This window comes from Scyliorhinus torazame, chromosome 22 (assembly GCF_047496885.1).
Source record: "Scyliorhinus torazame isolate Kashiwa2021f chromosome 22, sScyTor2.1, whole genome shotgun sequence".
Classification (NCBI taxonomy): Eukaryota; Metazoa; Chordata; class Chondrichthyes; order Carcharhiniformes; family Scyliorhinidae; genus Scyliorhinus; species Scyliorhinus torazame.
The window spans coordinates 95,818,055-95,838,788 of NC_092728.1; the positions used below are offsets into that span (position 1 = coordinate 95,818,055).

Genomic DNA, 20,734 nt, shown 5'->3' on the forward strand with positions numbered 1-20,734 from the left:
CTGTATCCACTGTGGCGGCAGCAGCGGAAAAGCTGCCACCTGTTTTCCTAGGAAGTCTCGCACCTGCAAATACCTAAAGCCATTCCCTGCTGGCAATTTAAATTTATCCTCCAAAGCTTTCAAGCTGGGAAAGCTCCCGTCTAGAAATAGATCCCCCATCCTTCCAATTCTTGCCCTCTGCCAACTCCGGAACCCGCCATCTAGCCTACCCGGTACAAACCTGTGATTATTATAAATCGGGGTCCAAATCGATGCTCCTTCCCCTCTCTTATATCTTCTCCATTGCCCCCAGATCCTCAGAGCCGCCACTACCACCGGACTTGTGGAGTATCGAGCCGGCGAGAATGGCAGAGGTGCCGTTACCAATGCTCCCAAACTTGTGTCTTTACCTGACGCTGCCTCCATCTGCTCCCATGCCGACCCCTCCCCCACTACCCACTTCCTAATCATGGCTATATTAGCCGCCCAGTAGTAATTGCAGAAGTTCGGCAGCGCCAACCCACCCTCCCCCCGACTGCGCTCCAGCCACACTCTCTTCACTCGCGGGATTTTACTCGCCCACACAAAGCCCGAAATAATCTTATTCACCCGCTTGAAAAAGGCCTGAGGGCTGAAGATGGGAGGCACTGAAAGTCAAACAGAAATCTGGGGAGGACCGTCATTTTCACGGTCTGTACCCTCCTCGCCAGTGATAACGGGAGCATGTCCCATCTCTTAAAGTCCCCTTCCATTTGTTCTACCAACCAGGATAGGTTTAACTTGTGCAGTGCCTCCCATTCTCGGGCCACCTTGATACCGAAAGCTCTTCCCTACCATTCTAAGCGGCAGCTCTCCCAGCCTCTTCTCCTGTCCTCTTGCCTGGATCGCAAACATCTTGCTATTCCCCATGTTCAATTTATACCCCGAAAAATTGCCAAATTCCCCCAAGATTCACATTACTTCCCCCATCCCCTCCATCGGGTCCGAAATGTACAAGAGCAGGTCATCTGCGTGAAGCGAGACCCGGTGCTCCACCCACCCCGAACCAGCCCTCTCCAGTTCCTAACGGCTCTTAACGTCATGGCCAATGGCTCTATGGCCAGAGTAAACAGTAACGTGGAGAGGGGGCAACCTTGCCTCGTCCCTTGGTGTAGTTTAAAGTACCCCAACCTCAGCTGGTTCGGACGCACACTCGCTACTGGTGCCTGATAGAGCAACCGCACCCAGTCAATAGAGTCCTCACCAAACCCAAACCTTCCCAGCGCCTCCCACAGGTAATTCCACTCCACCCGATCAAAAGCCTTCTCTGCATCCATCGCTACCACCACCTCTACCTCCTCTCCTTCTGAGGGCATCATAATAACATTTAGAAGCCGTTGAACATTGGCCTTGAGTTGCCTGCCCTTTACAAATCCCGTCTGGTCTTCCCCTATCACCCCTGGGACACAATCCTCTATCCTTGTGGCCAGTATCTTAGCCAGCAGTTTGGCGTCCACCTTCAGTCGAGAAATCGGCCTGTATGACCCGCATTGCTCCGGATCCTTCTCCCGTTTCAGGATCAATGAAATCGAGGCCTGCGACATTGTTGGGGGAGGACTCCCTTCTCTCTTGCTTCGTTAAATGTCCTCACCAGCAGTGGGCTGAATATCTCTGAAAACGTCTTCTAGAATCCCACTGGGTAGCCGTCAGGCCCCGGGGCCTTGCCCAACTGCATGCCCTCCAGCCCCTTGATTATTTCCATTGAGGCTCCCAGCCCCTCCACCAGGTCCTCCTCCACCCTCGGGAACCTCAACTGATCCAGAAATTGCCTCATCCCCTCCACCCCAGCCAGGGGTTGCGACTCATATAATGTACTATAAAAGTCCTTAAACACCTCGTTCACCCCTGCTGGGTCCAGGACAGTATTACCATCTCTACTCTTTACTCTCCCTATCTCCCTGGCTGCCTCTCTTTTCCTGAGCTGGTGGCCAACATTCTGCTTGCCTTTTCCCCATACTGATAGATCACCCCCCTTGCCTTCCTCAACTGTTCCACTGCTTTCCCTGTGGTCAACAGCCCAAACTCCACCGGTAACCTCCGCCGCTCCCTCAGTAGCCCCGTGTCCAGGGCCTCCGAGTATCTCCTGTCCACCTGGAATATCTCCTCCACTAACCTATCCCTCTGAGCCCGTTCCACCGTTTCTCTGTGGGCCCGTATCGAGATAAATTCCCCTCTGACCACTGCCTTCAAAGCTTCCCAGACCGTCGCTGCAGAGACCTCCCCCGTATCATTTGTTTCCAGGTAATTCTGGATGGACTTGTTAACCCGCCCACAGATCGCTTTGTCCGCTAAAAACCCCACTTCCAGTCTCCACTGCGGGCGTTGCCCTCTCTCCACACTAACCCGTAGATCCACCCAATGCGGGGCATGATCTGACACTGTAATTGTCGAGTACTCCGTATCCACCACCCCCGGTATTAGCACCCTGCTCAGAACAAAAAAGTCAATGCGAGAGTATACCTTGTGGACATGTGAAAAAAAGGAAAACTCCTTTGTCCTCGGCCGTGCAAACCTCCATGGGTCTGCTTCCCCCATCTGTTCCATAAAACCATTCAATTCCTTTGTCGCAGCCGGCCTCCCTGTCCTGGATATTGACTGGTCCAATTCCGGATCAATGACTGAGTTGAAGTCCCCTCCCATGATCAGGTTATGTGACTCTAAGTCTGGGATCTTACCTAACACCCACCTCATAAATTCCACGTCGTTCCAATTCGGAGCATATATGTTCACAAGTACCAACCTCACCCCTTCCAGCTTCCCACTCACCATTATGTACCTCCCCCTTGTCTGACACGATTCTCCCCGCCGCGAATGCCACTCGTTTGCTGATCAAGATCGCTACTTCGAATCCAGTCCTGAGTGGAACACTTGGCTGACCCACCCCTTCCTCAATCCCATCTGGTCTGTAACCTTTAGGTGTGTCTCTTGTAGCATTGCCACTTCCGCCTTCAGCTTCCTCAAATGCGCGAATACGTGAGCCCTCTTGACCGGCCCATTCAGTCCTCTCACGTTCCATGTGATCAGCCTGGACGGGGGGCTTCCAACCCCCCCCTGCCGACTAGCCATCACCCTTTTTAGGCCAACCTTGAGCTCGCGCCCTCCACTTCCTCGAGTCCCCACTTGGCTGCTGGCATTCCCGACCTCCCATTTGTCCCCTAGTAACAGTTCCTCCCCTGTCAGCAAAGCAGCTCACCCTCCCTAGCAACAACACTAGAAACCCAATCCCCGAAGTCAAGCTCCAGATTAACACCTGCTCACCCCCCACTGCGCTTCCGAGAGTCAGCTGACCCATGCTGACTCGGTAGCTCCGGCCCCTGGCACCAAGCAGTCTGTCTCCCTGTTTTTTCATCTCTACCCCCCCACATGAATAAACATTTTAAAAGCATCACATTCCCCAGTAAACAAACATCAGCAAAACAGCAAAGAAACAGTCACTTTAGAAAAATAGTCACCCAAAAAGCAGAACCAAATTCAAAGCCCCTGCCCCGCCTCTAACAAGGTCCCTGCAAGACAAAGCAATCTTGAACCATCAACACAGCCCATTATCTCACATAGAGCTTCTTAAATTTATACAATCCAGCACCACAAATCGCCACCACAGTACTTCTCCAAGGCTTAAGTGTCTTTTAATTCGCCTCCAGCTTCATTTCTTTAATAAAGGTCCATACTTCATCTGGCGTTTCAAAGTAGAAGTCCCGTTCCTCATGTGTGACCCACAGGTGGGCTGGGTACAGCATCCCGAACTTCACCCCCTCCTTAAAGAGGGTCGATTTTGCCCGATTGAACCCAGCTCGCCTCTAGGCCAATTCCGCTCCCAGGTCCTGATAGATGCGCAACTCACAGCTCTCCCACTTGCTGCTCCATTCTTTCTTGGCCCATCTCAAAACAGGGGAAAAAGATCCAAAAGTCCGTTACAGCCGGGAGCTATTAAATGTGCGACCTACTACTCCATGGCTGCCATTGGAAGTGCGCTGTTAATTAATGATGACATCAGTACAATAGTGAGAGCTGAGCTTAATTCTAATTATTTTGTCCAGTGTCAGGCCTGTTTGACACATAATAAAGTGTATAAGGGCTTCAAGTCTAAGGGACCTCAGTTGCGTCACATTTTGAGGACGTGGTGCTTCCAAGATTTCTGTTATCTTTTCGATTCCTTATGCAAGCCATCTTTACCAATGATGAGACCCAAGTAGTTTGTGGATGTCTTGAAAAGAATCACACTTTTTGATTTTGTAGACATTCCAGTGCAAGTTCCAAGTTCTTCAAGTGCTCTTGTTCACTTGAGCTGGTGATGGGAATGTCATCCAGGTAACATTGTACACAATGTAGCTGAAGCCAAATGGCTGCCAGGACATTTAGCCTAAAAGTTGGCCAACCAAGGTGGATGATGGGATATAAAAGCAGACTTGCCCGAAGTCTGCTGAAGTACACAGTCTTGCAAAACCAGACAGAGCCCAGCCCCACTTGACCTCAGCAATCAGGTGCTGACTGGAAGCATCATAACGGACATGCTCTGATGGGGCACAGGACATACATAATGTTAGCAGAGACAAAGGAGGCATTTGCATCTGGACCCTCTCTCCGGACATAACGGCACCTGGGCGGAAGAAAAGGGCAACGTTCCGGGACAGATCGAAACCAATTAAGGGCTGCACCTGGATTGGAGGACACGACAGAACTTTCTAGAAAATACCAGCAACGTATATATATATTCTGGAGGCTGACCTTGAATCTCTCTCTCTCATCCATTCCATTGACCAAGAAATCTCCATCCAAGACTGACAGACACTCTAACTAGAGAGTCGGCTGTTGCAGAGAGAGTGACAAACTTCTACAGCCTGCCAACTTGGCCAGAATCGTCCAAGTTTGTGCAGAATACGGGAAGTATTACTGGAAAGGTCTTGGGCAAATAGACAGAAGTATTGGAGTCAGTGTTCAACGAATTTGCATACTTTAGATATTTGATTAATAAAATTACGACTGTTTCATCAGAATCCGTCATGTGGGGCTGGATTCTTCATTATTGCGACTACGTCCCCATGCCAGCATCAAAACGGTAGAGTTTTACGCCAGAAAACCTGGCATCAAAGGGACACAAATTCATAGCCCTGCAGGGGGCTAGCAGGGACCTGGAGTAGATCTTGCAGTTTTTGCTGCAGATGCGGCCCCGCACGTCCAGGTCAGAGGCCGCAGAAGCGCACGGCGACGGCCTCCAGCGTCCGCGCCGTGCTTCACGGCGGACTCTGACTGCGGAGCTAGACCCACAAAAGAAACCCCCCGATTGGCCGAGTGCCCGACCCTCAACCCCCGCACAGGCATTCCCCGGCCGCCTATAAAGCCCCCCCCCCCCCCCAGCCTCCAATCGGCCCATCCCGACCAGGGCGGCCGTGGGCCGAGTCCGCAACCGCCACTCGAGTATCCCGACTGGCTGGAGCACATTAGTTGCACGCCGCTGGGACTTTGGTCGGTCGGGGGGCGGAGAATAGCTGAGTGGGCCTCTGGCAATGGCCCCAGGTAGGTCCCAGGTGGCACGGCGTACTCCCCGAGTTCACCGCTTTTCGGGGCCTGCAGAATCGGTGAACCGGGCCCGATTTCTTGCGGGAACATGCATTCTCCGCCACCTGTGCCGGCTGCGATTTCGCCGTCGGGGTGCGGAGAATTCAGCCTCTGGTTTCTTGTTGGTTTCAATACGACAGAGTACCTGGGTAAATGTCTTTGCCCGTGTTTGCGTGGGTCTCGCCCCCACAACCCAAAGATGTGCAGGGTAGGTGGATTGGCCATGCTAAATTGGACCCTAATTGGAAAAAATGAATTGGGTACTCTAAATGTCTTTAAGCAACATGTTGGCCGAAGTGTGTGACTGCAGATGTTTTGCCACGGTTTACATAGCCCACTCGGAATTTGGTTCGTGGACCTCTGAAATAGAGGAGGTGCAGATGTTATCCCAAATGGAAGTCTCCTGTCGTGGAACAAACCTTTGTGCATCGTGAGTAGTGGCTGTGATTTTGCAGCTACATTCATTTGTAAATACGCCTGTGATTGATTTATTTTCCTGAATCCCTGACCTGCAGCAAGGTTCAGCAACATGTAATATTCTGAGTGATTTCCTATTCCTTCACTAATCCAGGGATACCGAGGCCACTTACAGCATCCGTGCTGTAATTGAGGTCAAATAACTCAGCATATCTTGAGGATCTAATCACGGATTCTTAATCAGTAAGGAAATCGAGGGTTATGGGGGTAAGGCTGGAATGTGGAGTTGAGGATTATCACATCGGATCAGTCATGATCTCATTGAATGGCGGAGCAGACCTGATGGGCCGAATGGCCTACTTCCGCTCGCCGTTTTATGGTCATCCGTGTTGCTGAATTCTGCACTAAGTGGTGCACCCACCAGTCAAGCCCACAGGGGAACTTCAATCAGAATGTTATATCCCCCAACAATTACAAGAGTGTTATGAAAGTACTATCTTCAGGAGATGGTGAGTTGCCACAAACTATTGGTGCCCCAATAGGATGCCTGGCAGACTGTCAACACCTGGGATTCCATCAATGAGTTGAGTCTGAGCTACATGTCTCACCGAGCCCTTAGAGTTCAGGGGTAAGAAAACACAGTTGGCAAATCCGTCCCAGGAACCCGTGTTGACGGTGTAGCATTTGAACAGGCTCCGCGGAAATATTTCTGTTCCCCAAGTGGTTGACGGGATGGGAAAGATCCTGAACCACCGGCTGAAATATCGTTCACCTTTCTCGGGAAGTCAATACATTTTGTGACCATGTCTTTGCTGATGGAGAGCTATCACTCCTGAGGGCTCAGTCCACTGCCGGGTTTAATCGGAGAGGGGTTGAGTTAAGTAAATGGTGCTGCGAAGTTGGTGCTCTGAGGCGGGTGGTAACATTCCCACCGTTGTCCCAGTCCATGCCGTGAAGCAGAGTTGAGCTACTTTGGGGTGGGGATATCCGAAAGCAAATAAAGGAACAAAGAGATTGCATTGAGATAGCGCCTCTCATGACCTCGTGGCATCCATAAGCGCACCACAGCCAATGGAATACTGCTGCAGTGTGGGTGACTTTTGTGAGCAACATCAAAATGGTTCCTCCTGGACTCTGACCTCATCGCCACTTAGGATTGTAAAGTTCATATCGGGGGAAGGGATAAATATATACTTCCTGTTATTATTTAATGCCTTCGGAGAAAATGTTAAAAACGGATGGTAATTAGGAAGAAAATGTTTAAATACTTGGTGCAATATGATTTAAAATCACTTAAGGAAATGATATCAAATTAAGACTAATTATTCCAATCAGTTCCTTGCAAATTTTATTTTTTTTAAATTTGAAATACTTTTTTTTTAAACAGCTTTCTAGAAGGTACATAAAAACCACTGTATGTGAAAAGAATTCACAGGCTTTCAAACATTTTCTGTAAACAGCAATGACTATAGTCACACAGTTCAAGAAACAAATGACAAAAGAAAATCTTGACAATTTTGTAATTTGAGACAAACTATTCCTGCTCCGTATCAATCCAAGCTGAATTCAGCCCAGATTGCCTACAGAACATCTAGGCAAGATGATCAAAGTTTGCTGACGCAAAATACAACGAAAATCTGCACCTTTTACAAGCCATAGCTATGGCATTACACAGCATTTTATACTAAGGACAACCCTCTCCCAATAGTGCTACGATAAAAAGTGGGAAAGAATAAAGTGTTCCACAATGTGGCTGACTACTTCTCCTCAGACAATGACTGATCAATAGAGTACCCCATGAACAGGACATCAGGCCGAGCTGGAACCGAGGGATGGCCTGGTCTCACAATCTCAAAGCCCATGAAGCTAAACGTCCTCGGAAGCTCGATCCTCTCTGTTCTTGTAGAAGCAGACAAATACGCATTGTTATTTGAGAGTACCTTTAAGAAATGGGTGTTTATAAATGGGTGTGCATATAAGTATCTGTAGTGAGAGTACCTTTAAGAAATGGGTGTTTATTACTGCAGTGATGTCAGAGAGTGGGTGGAGCTGGGCTGTCTGTCAGCTTTTTACTTTTGTTTTAGGCTGTAGGGTGTGTTTTAGTTTCACTTTCAGAGCTGGATAGGTGCAGTCACAGCCAGAAAGTGTATTAGAGTCTCCCTCTCTAATCTAAAGAATGTAAATCGATCCTTTGGTGATTTAAAACTAATAACTGCTCGCAGTAGTGACTTTAACCTGATGTGCTTCTGTTTAAAGATTTTTTTAAAGTCTTCTGAATGATGTTTGGGAAGTTATTAAGCAATACTTAGTGTTGTATTCTTTGGGGGATGTATTTGAATTAATGGTTGCTAAGATGTTCACTGTATGTTTTAAAAAGGTTAACTTGAGTTCACAGAATAAACATTGTTTTGCTTTGAAATATACTTTTCCATTTCTGCTGTACCACACCTGTAGAGTGGGCCGTGTGCTCCCCATACCACAATCTATTAAAAGTTGTGGGTCAGGTGAACTCCATGATACACTTTGGGGTTCTCTAAACCCTGGCCCATAACAATATTCCCCCTGCATCTTCTCCTCAGCAAATTCTAACAGCGCAGTTAATCCTTCTTTGCTTCCTTCTGCCAAAACACCATCAGGAATTTCCACAAAGACATTCTTATTGGAGAAAACTGCATCCCATTTGGAGACCTTGGAGTCTGTTAATTTGTATTGAAAATGGAAGTATGTTGCTTTCCATTTGCCGGGAGCTAGTTAGCTACTCATCTGTGCGTAAGAAAGCTGTAAGAGTGTGATCCCTCCCATTTCCTCGCCCACCCGGGATCTTCACTGACGGATGAGGTGCATCAGGAGCACCACAGAGGCATTGGAATGAGGTGCCTGCAGTACTGTTGCTGAGATGTACCACTCAAAGCAGGAATACTACTCTCCTGGGTATTTATCATGGCGGAAGCTGGGCTTTTGTCTCTTTCTTTTCCGAAGTAGTGGCTGTTGAGTATCCATTCGACAGAGCTTCTCACCATCCGGCCGCAGACGGAGCCCGCTCGCTGGGTGGGTTATGCTGCCAGTGGCCTCTCCACCTTCCAGAACCTTCAGCCGTTCCTTGAAAATTTGACTGTAACAGTAATTGTAAAAAAAAATAACATCTTCCTCATAATTGTGCAATTGCCGTTTTCCTCCATTTGGGGATTTCTAGGTGTTATTTGCAATAATTGGTGTGTTGGTATCTTTAAGGCTATCCCTCAATTTGCCAAAGAACATTGTCCTGAAGTGAAATTGCTGACTGAAGTTGCATTTACCCTAAGGTTTGCGATAGAAATCGCAGCATCAATGGAACTTGCTGCGAGAGAAGCTTCGCTGATTGGAATTCGAGTTATAGTCCGTAAGATGGAGTCTGTGAGAAGCAGCTTCACCAAGAAACTACCACACCATCGCTGCAACCAAGTGGACATGTGGCTAGAGATGGCTGGAGCGAGGAGAACAAATGCAAATATTGTGGTAAAGTTGGTCACATTGCCAAGGCGTGTTGTCACGTCAACCTTCATCATCACAAAAGAAGTTCATAGAACGTCTGTTCATAGAATCCCTACAATACAGAAGGACGCCATTTGACCCATCGAGTCTGCACCGATCCTCTGAACGAGCATCTTGGCCCAAGACCCCAACACATTCCCTTAACCCAGTAACCCCATGTAACCTTTTGGACATTAAGGGGCAATTTAGTATGGCCAATCCGCTTAACCTGCATATCTTTGGACTGTGGGAGGAAACCGGAACTCCCAGCGGAAACCCACAACAGACACAGGGAGAACGTGCAAACTCCACGCAGACAGTCACCCGAAGCCGGAATTGAACCTGGGGCCCTGGCATTGTGAGGCAACAGTGCTTACCACTGTGCCACCCCCGTGCCATGTAACAAGGAAAATACGGCACAGTCTACAGGATACAGGACGAGTTTACCATTAAGTGATCCAAATGAAGAATCACCAAGTACCAAAGTGTCAAGTCAGTGGAAGGAATTTAAGCCCAGGATTCTAGCAGTACAAGGGTCTATCTAAAATTAAATGCGAACCCCTAGTAAGGTGGAAGTGGATAGAACTGCTGCAGTATCACTTATATCTGAATCGATATACCGTCAGTAATTTAAGTATCTGTCATTGCAACCATCTGATGTGGACTTGGGGATATAGACCGAGGTGATCGTGCCGCTGAAGGGAAAGTGGAGTTGCCTCTTCACATTGTTCAAGGAAACTTTTCAGCATTGTTCAGGAGATCTTGCTTAAGGAAGATTAAGCCAAACCGGGCCTTCGTGAACTAACTTGCTGATTCTATGAATGATCTTTAACCACTTTTGAGAAAGTGTGCGAAGGTATTTGAGGAGTCACTTGGACCCATGATTGAGGTCAAAGTGAAACTCAAGATAAAGGTCGACAGCATGCTGAATTACTTGAAAGAGCGTTCATACCCTGTGCTATTCAACCTAAGGTGGAAGAAGTTCGACCTTTTGCCTCCCCCCTTCAACTTCAGAGATGGTCAGTCAGGCAACAACATCAGATGCAAGTGGCTAGAAGGGAACAACATTCCAAAAGCAGAGTCTTTGACCAAAGACAAATTACACTTCAGCAGAAAAATAGACTCAATTGTATTGGCCAAAACGGATCCGATTGCATATATTGTACAATCTGACAAAGAACGAATTTGGCGTCGGCACACTGACCAATTATCGGCTGCACGTAGCGAGAGTACAGAATCTGCACCAGATGTTTTCACCACAGAGAGTACGGATAGTGACAAGGGCGGCACGATAGCACAGTGGTTAGCACTGCTGCCTCACAGCTTCAGGGTCCCAGATTCGATTCCCGCTTCGGTCAGTATCTGCGTGGAGTCCGCATGTTCTCCCTGTGTCTGCGTGGTTTTCCTCCGGGTGCTCCGGTTTCCTCCCACAAGTCCCGAAAGACGTGCTTGTTAGGTGAATTGGACATTCTGAATTCTCCCTCTGTGTACCCGAACAGGCGCCGGAGTGTGGCAACTGGGGGATTTTCATAGTAACTTCATTGCAGTGTTAAGTAAACCTGCTCGTGACAATAATAAATATTATTATTAGATTATTATGCACGACTTGAGGACTACAACTGCCAAAATTACAGAATTTGTTACGACAGAATCACCCACACACCCAGAGACAGTTCTTGAGTTGCTTTCACCAGATGTAACACTGACCAGTGAACAGGAAGACACTCCTAGTACCCATAAGAGCCAAGTTCCTGAATGTTGTGTTCTGTCAAAACGAGACAGATGTCCACGCAAGGGACTGTCTTGCTGATGTACACATGTATCTGTAACATAACAATGTTAGTTATGGAAAAATGTGTTGGATCTGTGTTCAAGTATTTGATTAAGCAAAAATTCCGGGGACACTAAAAGATTAAAGAGGGAGGGGTTTTATGTAACAGAGTAACACTATTGGCTGGTGTAGTGCAATGACATCATCCGAACGTTTCGCGATCTTTTGCGGAGTTCACCATTGTTCCTGTTCGAGCAGCATCTTGTCAATAACCCCCTTGCACTGTGTTATACGAGCTCGACGTGCATCACCTCTGATTCTTTCTCTTTGCGGCTACAACAAAAACCATAACAGGGGAACTTGCAGATGTTCCCATGCATCTGCTGTCCTTGTCCTCCTGAGTGGTCGAGGTTGCTTGTTTGGAAGGTGCTGTTAAAAGTGCCCTGGTGAGCTACTGGAGTGCACCATGTGGATGATACACACATTGCTGCCACAGTTCGTCAATGATGGAGGGAGTGAATGTTTAAGGAATGAAAGGCACTCAATGGGGAGAGAGGGTGCTCAATGGGGGGGGGGGGGGGTGCAATGGAGGCTTCGGGAAGCCCACCCGCCCCTTGGGCCTATGATGGCCATTCAAGAGGCTGACCTTGTCCATCCTGGAATTTTACCTGTGACGGGGAGGCACAGGGGTGGAATTCTCACTGTAAAGCGATTAACACTGCCCCCAGCGCTAGATTGCTGATGGGCAGTCGTCACTATGGCGGGCAGACTCGCCCATGAAGCCTAGCCTTGTGTGTGGCTCAATGCCTTCACCCATTCAGGTGATAGAGGAATATCATGAAAGGTCCAACTGCCTGTATAATTCAAGATGATGCATCATTTTTTAAAATAATCCTTAGTTTGTTGGCCAGTTCAGGAAACTCCCAACTCCCGGGTATTGAATTGGGTCTTTGAACTTTTGGTTCATAAGCAGTGAAGAAAAGATTCACGAGAACGGTTTCGGGGATGGGGAACTTTTGCTACGTGGGTACGTTGGAGAAGCTGAATCTGGGCTCCATGGTATGGAGCTGGCTGAGAGGAGATTTGATCGAGGCGTTCAAAGTCATGATGGGGCTGGGTGGAGCAGATAGGGGGAAACTGTTCCCATTGGTGGAAGGATCGGGTACCAGAGCAGCAAAGGAAGAAATGGGTCACAAAGTGGTTGGGGTCTGGAATGTTCTCTGAGAGTGTGGTAGAGACAGCTTCAAGCACGGCTTTCAAAAAGGCAGGGGATTGGCACAAGGGCAATTACTCCTACAGGGAGCTGGCATAGACACAACAGGCTGAAAGGCCTCCTGTCCTGTAACCATTCTATAGTTATGTGACATGGCGCCTTTCATGTACTGAAGCCTTCTTCGCAGAAGCAACTATCAAACAAGACGTGACACTAAACCCCATTGGGGCTTATTACGTGAGGCATGACCTTGAGCTTCTTCAATGATATAGGGTTGAGGGAACACCTTGAAGGATAAGAGGGAGAAAGGCGAAGAGGTTTAGGGAGGGAGTTGCAGAGGTTGGGACCTTGCCACCTAACGATGGACCGTAAGGGATGTGCAGGCCCGGGGGCCAGAATCAGAGGAGAAATTTCAGAAAGCTGATACGCCGGAGGGGGTTAGAGAGCGAGGGAGGGGCCATGGAATCATTTGAAAACAATGATGAGGATTTCGAAGCTTTACATTAAAAAGTGCCGAACATGTCCAGGGTTTTTTATTTAGAAATTTAGAGTACCGAATTCATTTTTTTCCAATTAAGGGGCAATTTAACGTGGCCAATCCGCCTACCTTGCACATCTTTGGGTTGTGGGGGCTGTAGACTCCGTGAGACGAATAGAGTGAAGTCGATGAGGCTTTATTAAGCGTGTCTGTTCCCCCGCAGCTCGATAGTAGAATGGCCTGCGGGGGAGGACTCCGGCTTCTTATACTCCGCCTTCAGGGCGGAGCTAGAGGTCAACGGCCAACCAGGACCCGGGATCTGTCAGCCAATGACATTAGGGCTTCCAGTCCCACATGACCCCTAATACATACTACCACAGGGGCGAAACCCACGCAAACACGGGGAGAATGTGCAAACTCCACGCGGACAGTGACCCAGAGCCGGGATCGAACCTGGGACCTCGGCGCCGTGAGGCAGCAGTGCTAACTGTCCGAGGGTTTTGACCAGGTGGATCACGGAGGCATGAGAAAATGGGGTCCAGTTGGGGTGAGGAACTGAAAGCGCGTTCAAAGAAATTTCTTTTAAGGAAGTTTTTCAAGACATGCTGGGTGGTAGTAAGGTAGAGAGTGAATCGCTGGGGCCTGGTAGCACAGACAGATCATCTTTCTGGTGATGGGAGAGACAAGGACCAAACAATGTGAGGAATGGAGGGGCTTTGCAGGATTGGGCTGCACTGATAGTATTCACATTCCAGTCATGTTGCTCAAACATCAGGAATCTATTACCTTCTGATTAACCTCGATCATGTTAAACAGAGTTTGAAATAAAAGTAAAACATTGTTAAACAATTCAAATCATTCTGCTGCACCCAGAAATGGAATATTTTTCAGATTAATGGCCTGGCAATTGTGGTTTCCTGAAATTCAGAACCCAGCATTTCCTTGATTTTCTGTTTATAGCAGCTGTTTAAGTCTTTCACATGAACTCACCATCAGTAGGTGCTGAGTAAGATTGAAGTTAGGATAATAATAATAGTCTTTATTGTCAACAGGTAGGCTTACATTAACACTGCAATGAACTTACTGTGAAAATCCCCTAGTCGCCACACTCCGGCGCCTGTTCGGGTACACTGAGGGAGAATTCAGAATGTCCAATTCATCTAACAAGCACGTCTTTCGGGAATTGTGGGAGGAAACAGGAGCACCCGGAGGAAACCCACGCAGACACGGGGAGAACGTGCAGACTCCACGCACAGTGACCCGGGACTGGGATTGAACCTGGGACCCTGGCGCTGTGAAGCAGCTGTGCTAACCACTGGCACAATCGCAAGAAACCGTTTTGTTTTCTGGTCCGCTTCGGTTGCAGATGGTGCGAACAATGGGAAAACCCGTTGACAGCGGCGGGACTGCAAAGTCCCCCCCACCGCAAAACCCGCCACAGGGGTGCACGGATAACCCTGCCCTTCGAAAATTCAGCATTTCAAAACCAAATACTTGGTAAATTGCCAAGTGGCTCTGGTAGGATAAATAACTTTGCATCTAATAAATAAAATACATGTTTATGAAATTTAGGTTTCAAAAGCAAAAAAAAAAATTTAAAAACCTAACTGAATTATTAGGTTTTTTGGACATTTTCATAACTCTAATTTTTATTTGTAAAGTCATCTTTAAAACAAACTTTAACTTTAGATTCAGACTCTTTTTGCCGACAGATTTTCTTGACAAAACATAGCTTATATTGGCACGTTCAGAAAACGTTATTGTCTCAGCTATTTTGGAAGCAATTTTTTTTCTATTTTTTAATTAAGGGGCAATTTTGGAAACAATGATGGTCCCAACCATATAACCTGTTCCACAAATTATCTGTAGCCATAGTGTGGCTACGCAACTCAAAACAGTTTATGGAAAACATGATAATTTTCATTAATCATTTGAAACTTACAAGTGCAGCATAATGATTAACTTTTTATCTGCAGAATACAAACATGGCTCCTACTTTTCTTGGCGTAATGTTTTGAGGGATTTTTTTTTCAACTGTAGAGGTTGTTAGCAGTAAGCGAGAGTCACACGTTGCTGGACCCCTGTGCTCACCTGTGCTATTTGACCTTGGACCTTGGCAGGGGTGAGACTGCTGTTGTTAACCTATGTACCCACAACCGCCTCCCCTTACCTATGGAAAAACCATTCCCGGAATCTCTATCATGAATAATAGACCCTGGAAGGAAGTGCTTTGTGTTCCTTTTGACTTCGGTTGAGGCCTGTTTTCATTTCATAGATTTCATAGATTTCATAGAATTTACAGTGCAGAAGGAGGCCATTCGGCCCATCGAGTCTGCACCGGCTCTTGGAAAGAGCACCCTACCCAAGGTCAACACCGCCACCCTATCCCCATAACCCAGCAACCCCACCCAACACTAAGGGCAATTTTGGACACTAAGGGCAATTTATCATGGCCAATCCACCTAACCTGCACATCTTTGGACTGTGGGAGGAAACCGGAGCACCCGGACGAAACCCACGCACACACGGGGAGGATGTGCAGACTCCGCACAGAGAGTGACCCAAGCTGGAATCGAACCTGGGATCCTGGAGCTGTGAAGCAATTGTGCTATCCACAAGGCTACCGTGCTGCCCCAAGCTATGTACCCACAATGTAACGTGCTTTCCCTTCAGATGCTCCACAGTCAAGTGGGCAGCTGGCCCCATGAGAAACATGGGACCAAACAGTGACTGTAGAGCCATTGATGGGTCTGAATTTATCCTTCTTGTTTGCAGGGTGGAGGAGACTGCCCCGAGATGTGTCTGGGAGCGATTAAGCGAGCACTCGAGGTATCCCAACCCAGTTCTTTTATCTACGTCTTCACTGATGCCCGGGCGAAGGACTACCAGCTGACAAAGGACGTTCTACAACTCATCCAACTGAAGCAGTCCCAGGTAGGCAGGCTGGGGTAGCTGAGATGGCACAGGGCTGGCCTGTAAGTGCCCACACGTGACAAAGAGCCTGAACGTTCCAATCGGGTATACTGATTCAGTGAGTGAGTTACAGATCGATACTTTTCTCCCGATGTTTTAGTGCTGATTCACCCTGCTGCTTCCTCATGGAGCAATGCCAGTGTGTGATGTGTTGGGTGTTCTGGATCACATACAGGTCACCAACACTTGAAGTAGTGCAACACTATTTTATTAAAACGTTAACTATTTAAACATGAACTGTGGGTAAATACGATACCAGCTTTAACTAAAGACCTTTGCCTTGTCCTAACCAGTTGATGCACTCAGCACATGGTGAATGTCTGTGTTGCAGGCTGTGAGCTCTGTGCTCCTAGCTGGCTGCTACTCCGAAGAGCAGGAACTCTGATGTCCCCTGTCTTTATAGTGCGTGTGCTCTCACTGGTGATTGGCTGCGGTGTTGTGTATGTTGATTGGTCCCACTGTGTGTCCATCAGTGTGTGTCTGCACCATGATGTACTGGTGTATATTATGACAGTGTGGACCTGTAGTTGGCGTCCAGGCAGAGCATGGGAGAAGCTAGTTTAAAAAAATTTTTTTTTAGAGTATCCAATTTGTAGTGATTGAATTCATTGTTTTTAGAAACCGTGTTGGTTCTGCCCTCAGCAGTTTCTCTACAGGATGGGCTGAGGAATTGGGAGTCTCGGAGAGGCTGTAATTACAGTACTACCTTTCCAGAGGCTGTTTCATTAAAATTGTAGGGCCCAGTCTCGGGAAAGGTTGACACAAAAGTCTGACTAAAAGTGAGCAACAGGAGGTAAGGTTTTGATCACAAGAAATATGATCAGTAACCTGATGTTGAGGGGGTAATGTGACAGTTGGGTAGGTGCACTCATTATGCGCGGGATGTGCACTGCCCTGTGTATTGGTAAAGGCTGTAAAGGGCAGCACGGTAGCATAGTGGTTAGCACAATTGCTTCACAGCTCCAGGGTCCCAGGTTCGATTCCCGGCTTGGGACACTGTCTGTGCGGAGTCTGCACTTTCTCCCCGTGTGTGCGTGGGTTTCCTCCGGGTGCTCCGGCTTCCTCCCACAGTCCAAAGATGTGCAGGCTAGGTGGATTGGCCATGCTAAATTGCCCTTAGTGTCCAAAATTGCCCATAGTGTTGGGTGGGGTTACTGGGTTATGGGGATAGGGTGGAGGTGTGGGCTTGGGAAGGGTGCTCTTTCCAGGAGCCGGTGCATACTCGATGGGCCGAATGGCCGCCTCCTGCACTGTAAATTCTATGAAATCAAACTTCTATGTAAAGAGCCCACATCTGAAATAGGCATTAGGGGCTTTATATGTAAATTGGTACGGTTGCCCTGTGCCTTCTGGGCAATGTGGCTTGTACGAGGTCTGTTGATCAGGGCCGGATCCTCTGCAGGCCCCCATCAAAATGTGAATTGTTGTAAAAGAGATGCTTATCTGAATGTCGAGTCAGGAGTCGCAGGCGTGTTTTTTACAGGCCCACATTAAAGCCACTGATGGCCTCCCTCCCTCTCCTGGTCACCACACGCTCACCAACGTTCCCTTCCCATCACAGGCCTTTGCCTTCCCTCCGTCGCCCGATCATTGCCCACCCCTCCCTCACCTGATTGCTGCACTTTTCCACCCCAACCCCTGGAACTGCTGTCCCCCTTCATCCTTCCTCGTGCGATTAGTGCACCCCCGCCCGCCTGCCCCGTTCGCTGATCCCCTTCCCTCTCCTGTCCCCTTCTCCTTTCCTCTGTTTCCTCTCCTCAACATCCTGCAAGTAACAAAAGGACATCTTCTAAAACTTTAATACTTTTGCTGCTATTGTCAGGTGTTGCAGGCCCACAGGAAGGTGAACGGCTATTGTTAAACGAGCCTGTTGTTTCAAAATTAAAGCAGAAAGTATTGGAAATGCTCAATGAGTTGGCAGTGTCTATGGGGAGAGTAAAACTGAGTCCGGCTGCAGCTGCGGAGTATTCCCAGCATTTCTTTTGTTGCTATTTCAGATTTCCAGCATTATCACTTGTGTCGGTTCAAAATCAATTTGGCTTATTTCTAGAACCCTATTTCTTGTGAAAAAAATATGTTTGACTTTTACCACCGAGTGTAAGTCTATGGGGCTGAGGGGAAAATGACATTGCGAGTGGATTAAAGTGATGGATTCTCTTGTCTGAACCAGGTCGTGTTCGTGTTGACTGGTGATTGTGGGGACAGAGGCCATCCTGGATATCGGGCGTTTGAAGAAGTGGCTTCAACCAGCTCCGGACAGATCTTCCACCTGGATAAACAGCAGGTCAACGAGGTAAGCCGATACAGCCATTAACGCAACTCTTTTTCTTTTCCCCCCCAATGGATGTTTCCCAGGAGACGGGGTTGAATGCTTTCAGAAACCCATTGGGCTCGAAGCCCGGGTCACTGAAAGGTGATCAGGAGAAGGAACCCTGGCTGATATCCGTCTCCCTGTTCCGATCGCCAGTCTGGAGTGAAATCAAACCAAGGATCTTGACGAATCATGGGAATCTACAGCACAGAAGGAGGCCATTCTGCCCATTGTAACGATGTTGGCCAACAAGGAACCATTCAGCTTAATCCTACTTTCCAACTCTTGAGCAGAAGCCTTGATCCAGCACTTCAAGTGCACATTGAAATATTTTTTAAATGTTTTGAGCGTCTCTGCCTCTGCCATCATTTCAGGCAGTGAGATCTAGATCCCCACCACCCTCTGGGTCAAAACGTTTCTCCTCAAATCCCCTCTGAACCTCGTCCCCTAAATATATGCCCCGTGATACGGATCCCTCAAACAAAGGGAATAGCATCTTCCTATCCACGCTACCTGCACCCTTCAAAATTATATAGGCTTCGATTAGGCCTACCTTCAGCACATTGCTCTGTATAACTTTTAAACATTCATTTACAGGATGTGGGTGTCGCTGGCTAGGCCAACATTTATTGCCCATCCCGAGTTACCCTTGAGAAGGTGGCGGTGGGCAGCCTTCTTGAACCGCTGCAGTCCCTGAGGTGTAGGTACACCCACAGTGCTGTTAGGGAGGGCGTTCCAGGATTTTCACCCAGCAACAGTGAAGAAGCAGCGATATAGTCCCAAGTCAGGATGCTGGGGTTTCCAGGTATCTGCTGCCCTTGTCCTTCTCAGTGGTAGGTGTTGTGGGGTTGGAAGGTGCTGCCTAAGGGACTGTGGTGAGCTCCTGTCTTCCAGCAGGAAACCATAATGGCGACATTTGTCGCAAAAATCCACTGCTTTAGTGTTGTCCTCTAAGGAAGGAAATCTGCCGTCCTGGCCTGGCCTATACCTGACTCCAGGCACACAGCAATCTGAAAGAAAGACAGACTAGCATTTATGTAGCGCCCTCTGTGGTCACAGTTCTTTTCAGCCAATGAAATACTTTGTAATGTAGTCACTGTTGTCATGCAGGAAAGGCATGGACAATATGTGCACGAACGGCAATATGACAATGACCAAAGAATCTGATAGTTTTTGACGTTGACCGAGCGATCGACACTGGCCATCTGAGGGGCAGGTTAACATCTCAATCAAAAGATGTCACTGCTGCACTTCGCTTTGCTGCACGGGAGTGTCAGCCTTGATTTTTGTGCTCAAGTGGTTCTTGAGCGCACAAACGTCTGGCTCGAGGTGAGGGTGCGACCAACTGAGCTTCCCAACTCCATTCACAGAATTGTAGAATCCGTACAGTGTTGAAAGAGGCCATTCAGCCCAATGATTCTGCACCGACCCTCTGAAAGAGGATCTAGACCCATTCTCTTGCCCTATCCCCATAACCCCACCTAACCTGCATACCATTGGACATTAAGGGGCAATTTTGGCATGGCCAATCCACCTACCCTGCCCATCCTTTGGAAGGAAACCAGAGCACCCGGAGGAAACCCACACAGACACTGGGAGAGCATGCAAACTCCACACAGTCACCCAAGGCCGGATATGAACCCGAGTCCCTGGCATTGTGAGGCAGCAGTGCTAACCACTGTGCCACCGTGACGCCCCATAACAATCGTTTGATAGTTGTATCACAACCTCTATGTCAAGCCACAAGAACATGAGCGGTTCAAGATGGCAGCTCACCATCACCTTCTAAAGAGCACTTGGGGTAGCTGATAAATCCTGGAGTAGGCACCGATGCCAACCTCCCAAGGATGAAAAAAAAAGTCTGGTCATCCGGGGCACTGGCAGATTTTTTTTCTCCCCCCCCCCCCCCCCCCTCCCCATCTTGCCTGGCACAGAATAAAAGAGGTGCCACTTGCAACACCTGTTGATGACCCTGCCCATCTTGGTGCTGGCCTGGCTGAGATTGGAAAGGGTGGCACCAATCGGAGCTCAGTACCTACCACACTGGGGTGGGGGTGGGGGGGGGGGGGGCGCGTTGCTGTTAAGCTCGGAGCTCTTGGGACCTTCCACAGTGTCTGTGATGGTTGTCAGTAACACAAAGAGGATTGTTAGGAGGTTGGTGCCTATACTGATGGTATTTCCTATACTGCGAATATAGTTTGCCTTTGCTCTTGGTAGCACAGTGGTTAGCACTGCTACCTCACAGCTCCAGGGACCCAGGTTCGATTCCGGCCTTGGGTGACTGCCTGCATGGAGTTTGCACGTTCTTCCTGTGTCTGCGTGGGTTTCCTCCGGGTGCTCCGGTTTCCTCCCACAATCCAGAGATGTGTTGGTTAGGGGGATTGCCCCTTAGTGTCTAAAGATATGGGGTTTTGGTGGGGCTGCAGAGATAGGCGGGGGAGTGTCCTAGGTAGGGTTCTCTTTCAGAGAGTCGGTGTAGTATCAATG

At 48.3% G+C, this 20,734-nt stretch overlaps 1 protein-coding gene and 1 pseudogene across 1 annotated transcript in view; one reads left to right on the plus strand and one right to left on the minus strand.

Moving 5' to 3' along the window:
- LOC140399244 (hemicentin-1-like) overlaps nt 1-20,734 on the plus strand; it is a 492,970-nt gene that overhangs the window by 43,019 nt on the left and 429,217 nt on the right. Inside the window, 2 exon segments of the mRNA XM_072488667.1 lie at nt 15,739-15,897; nt 18,107-18,229. Coding sequence (XP_072344768.1) covers nt 15,739-15,897; nt 18,107-18,229 — 282 coding nt within the window.
- Nucleotides 7,384-9,050, minus strand: LOC140398846 (ornithine decarboxylase antizyme 2-like; annotated as a pseudogene).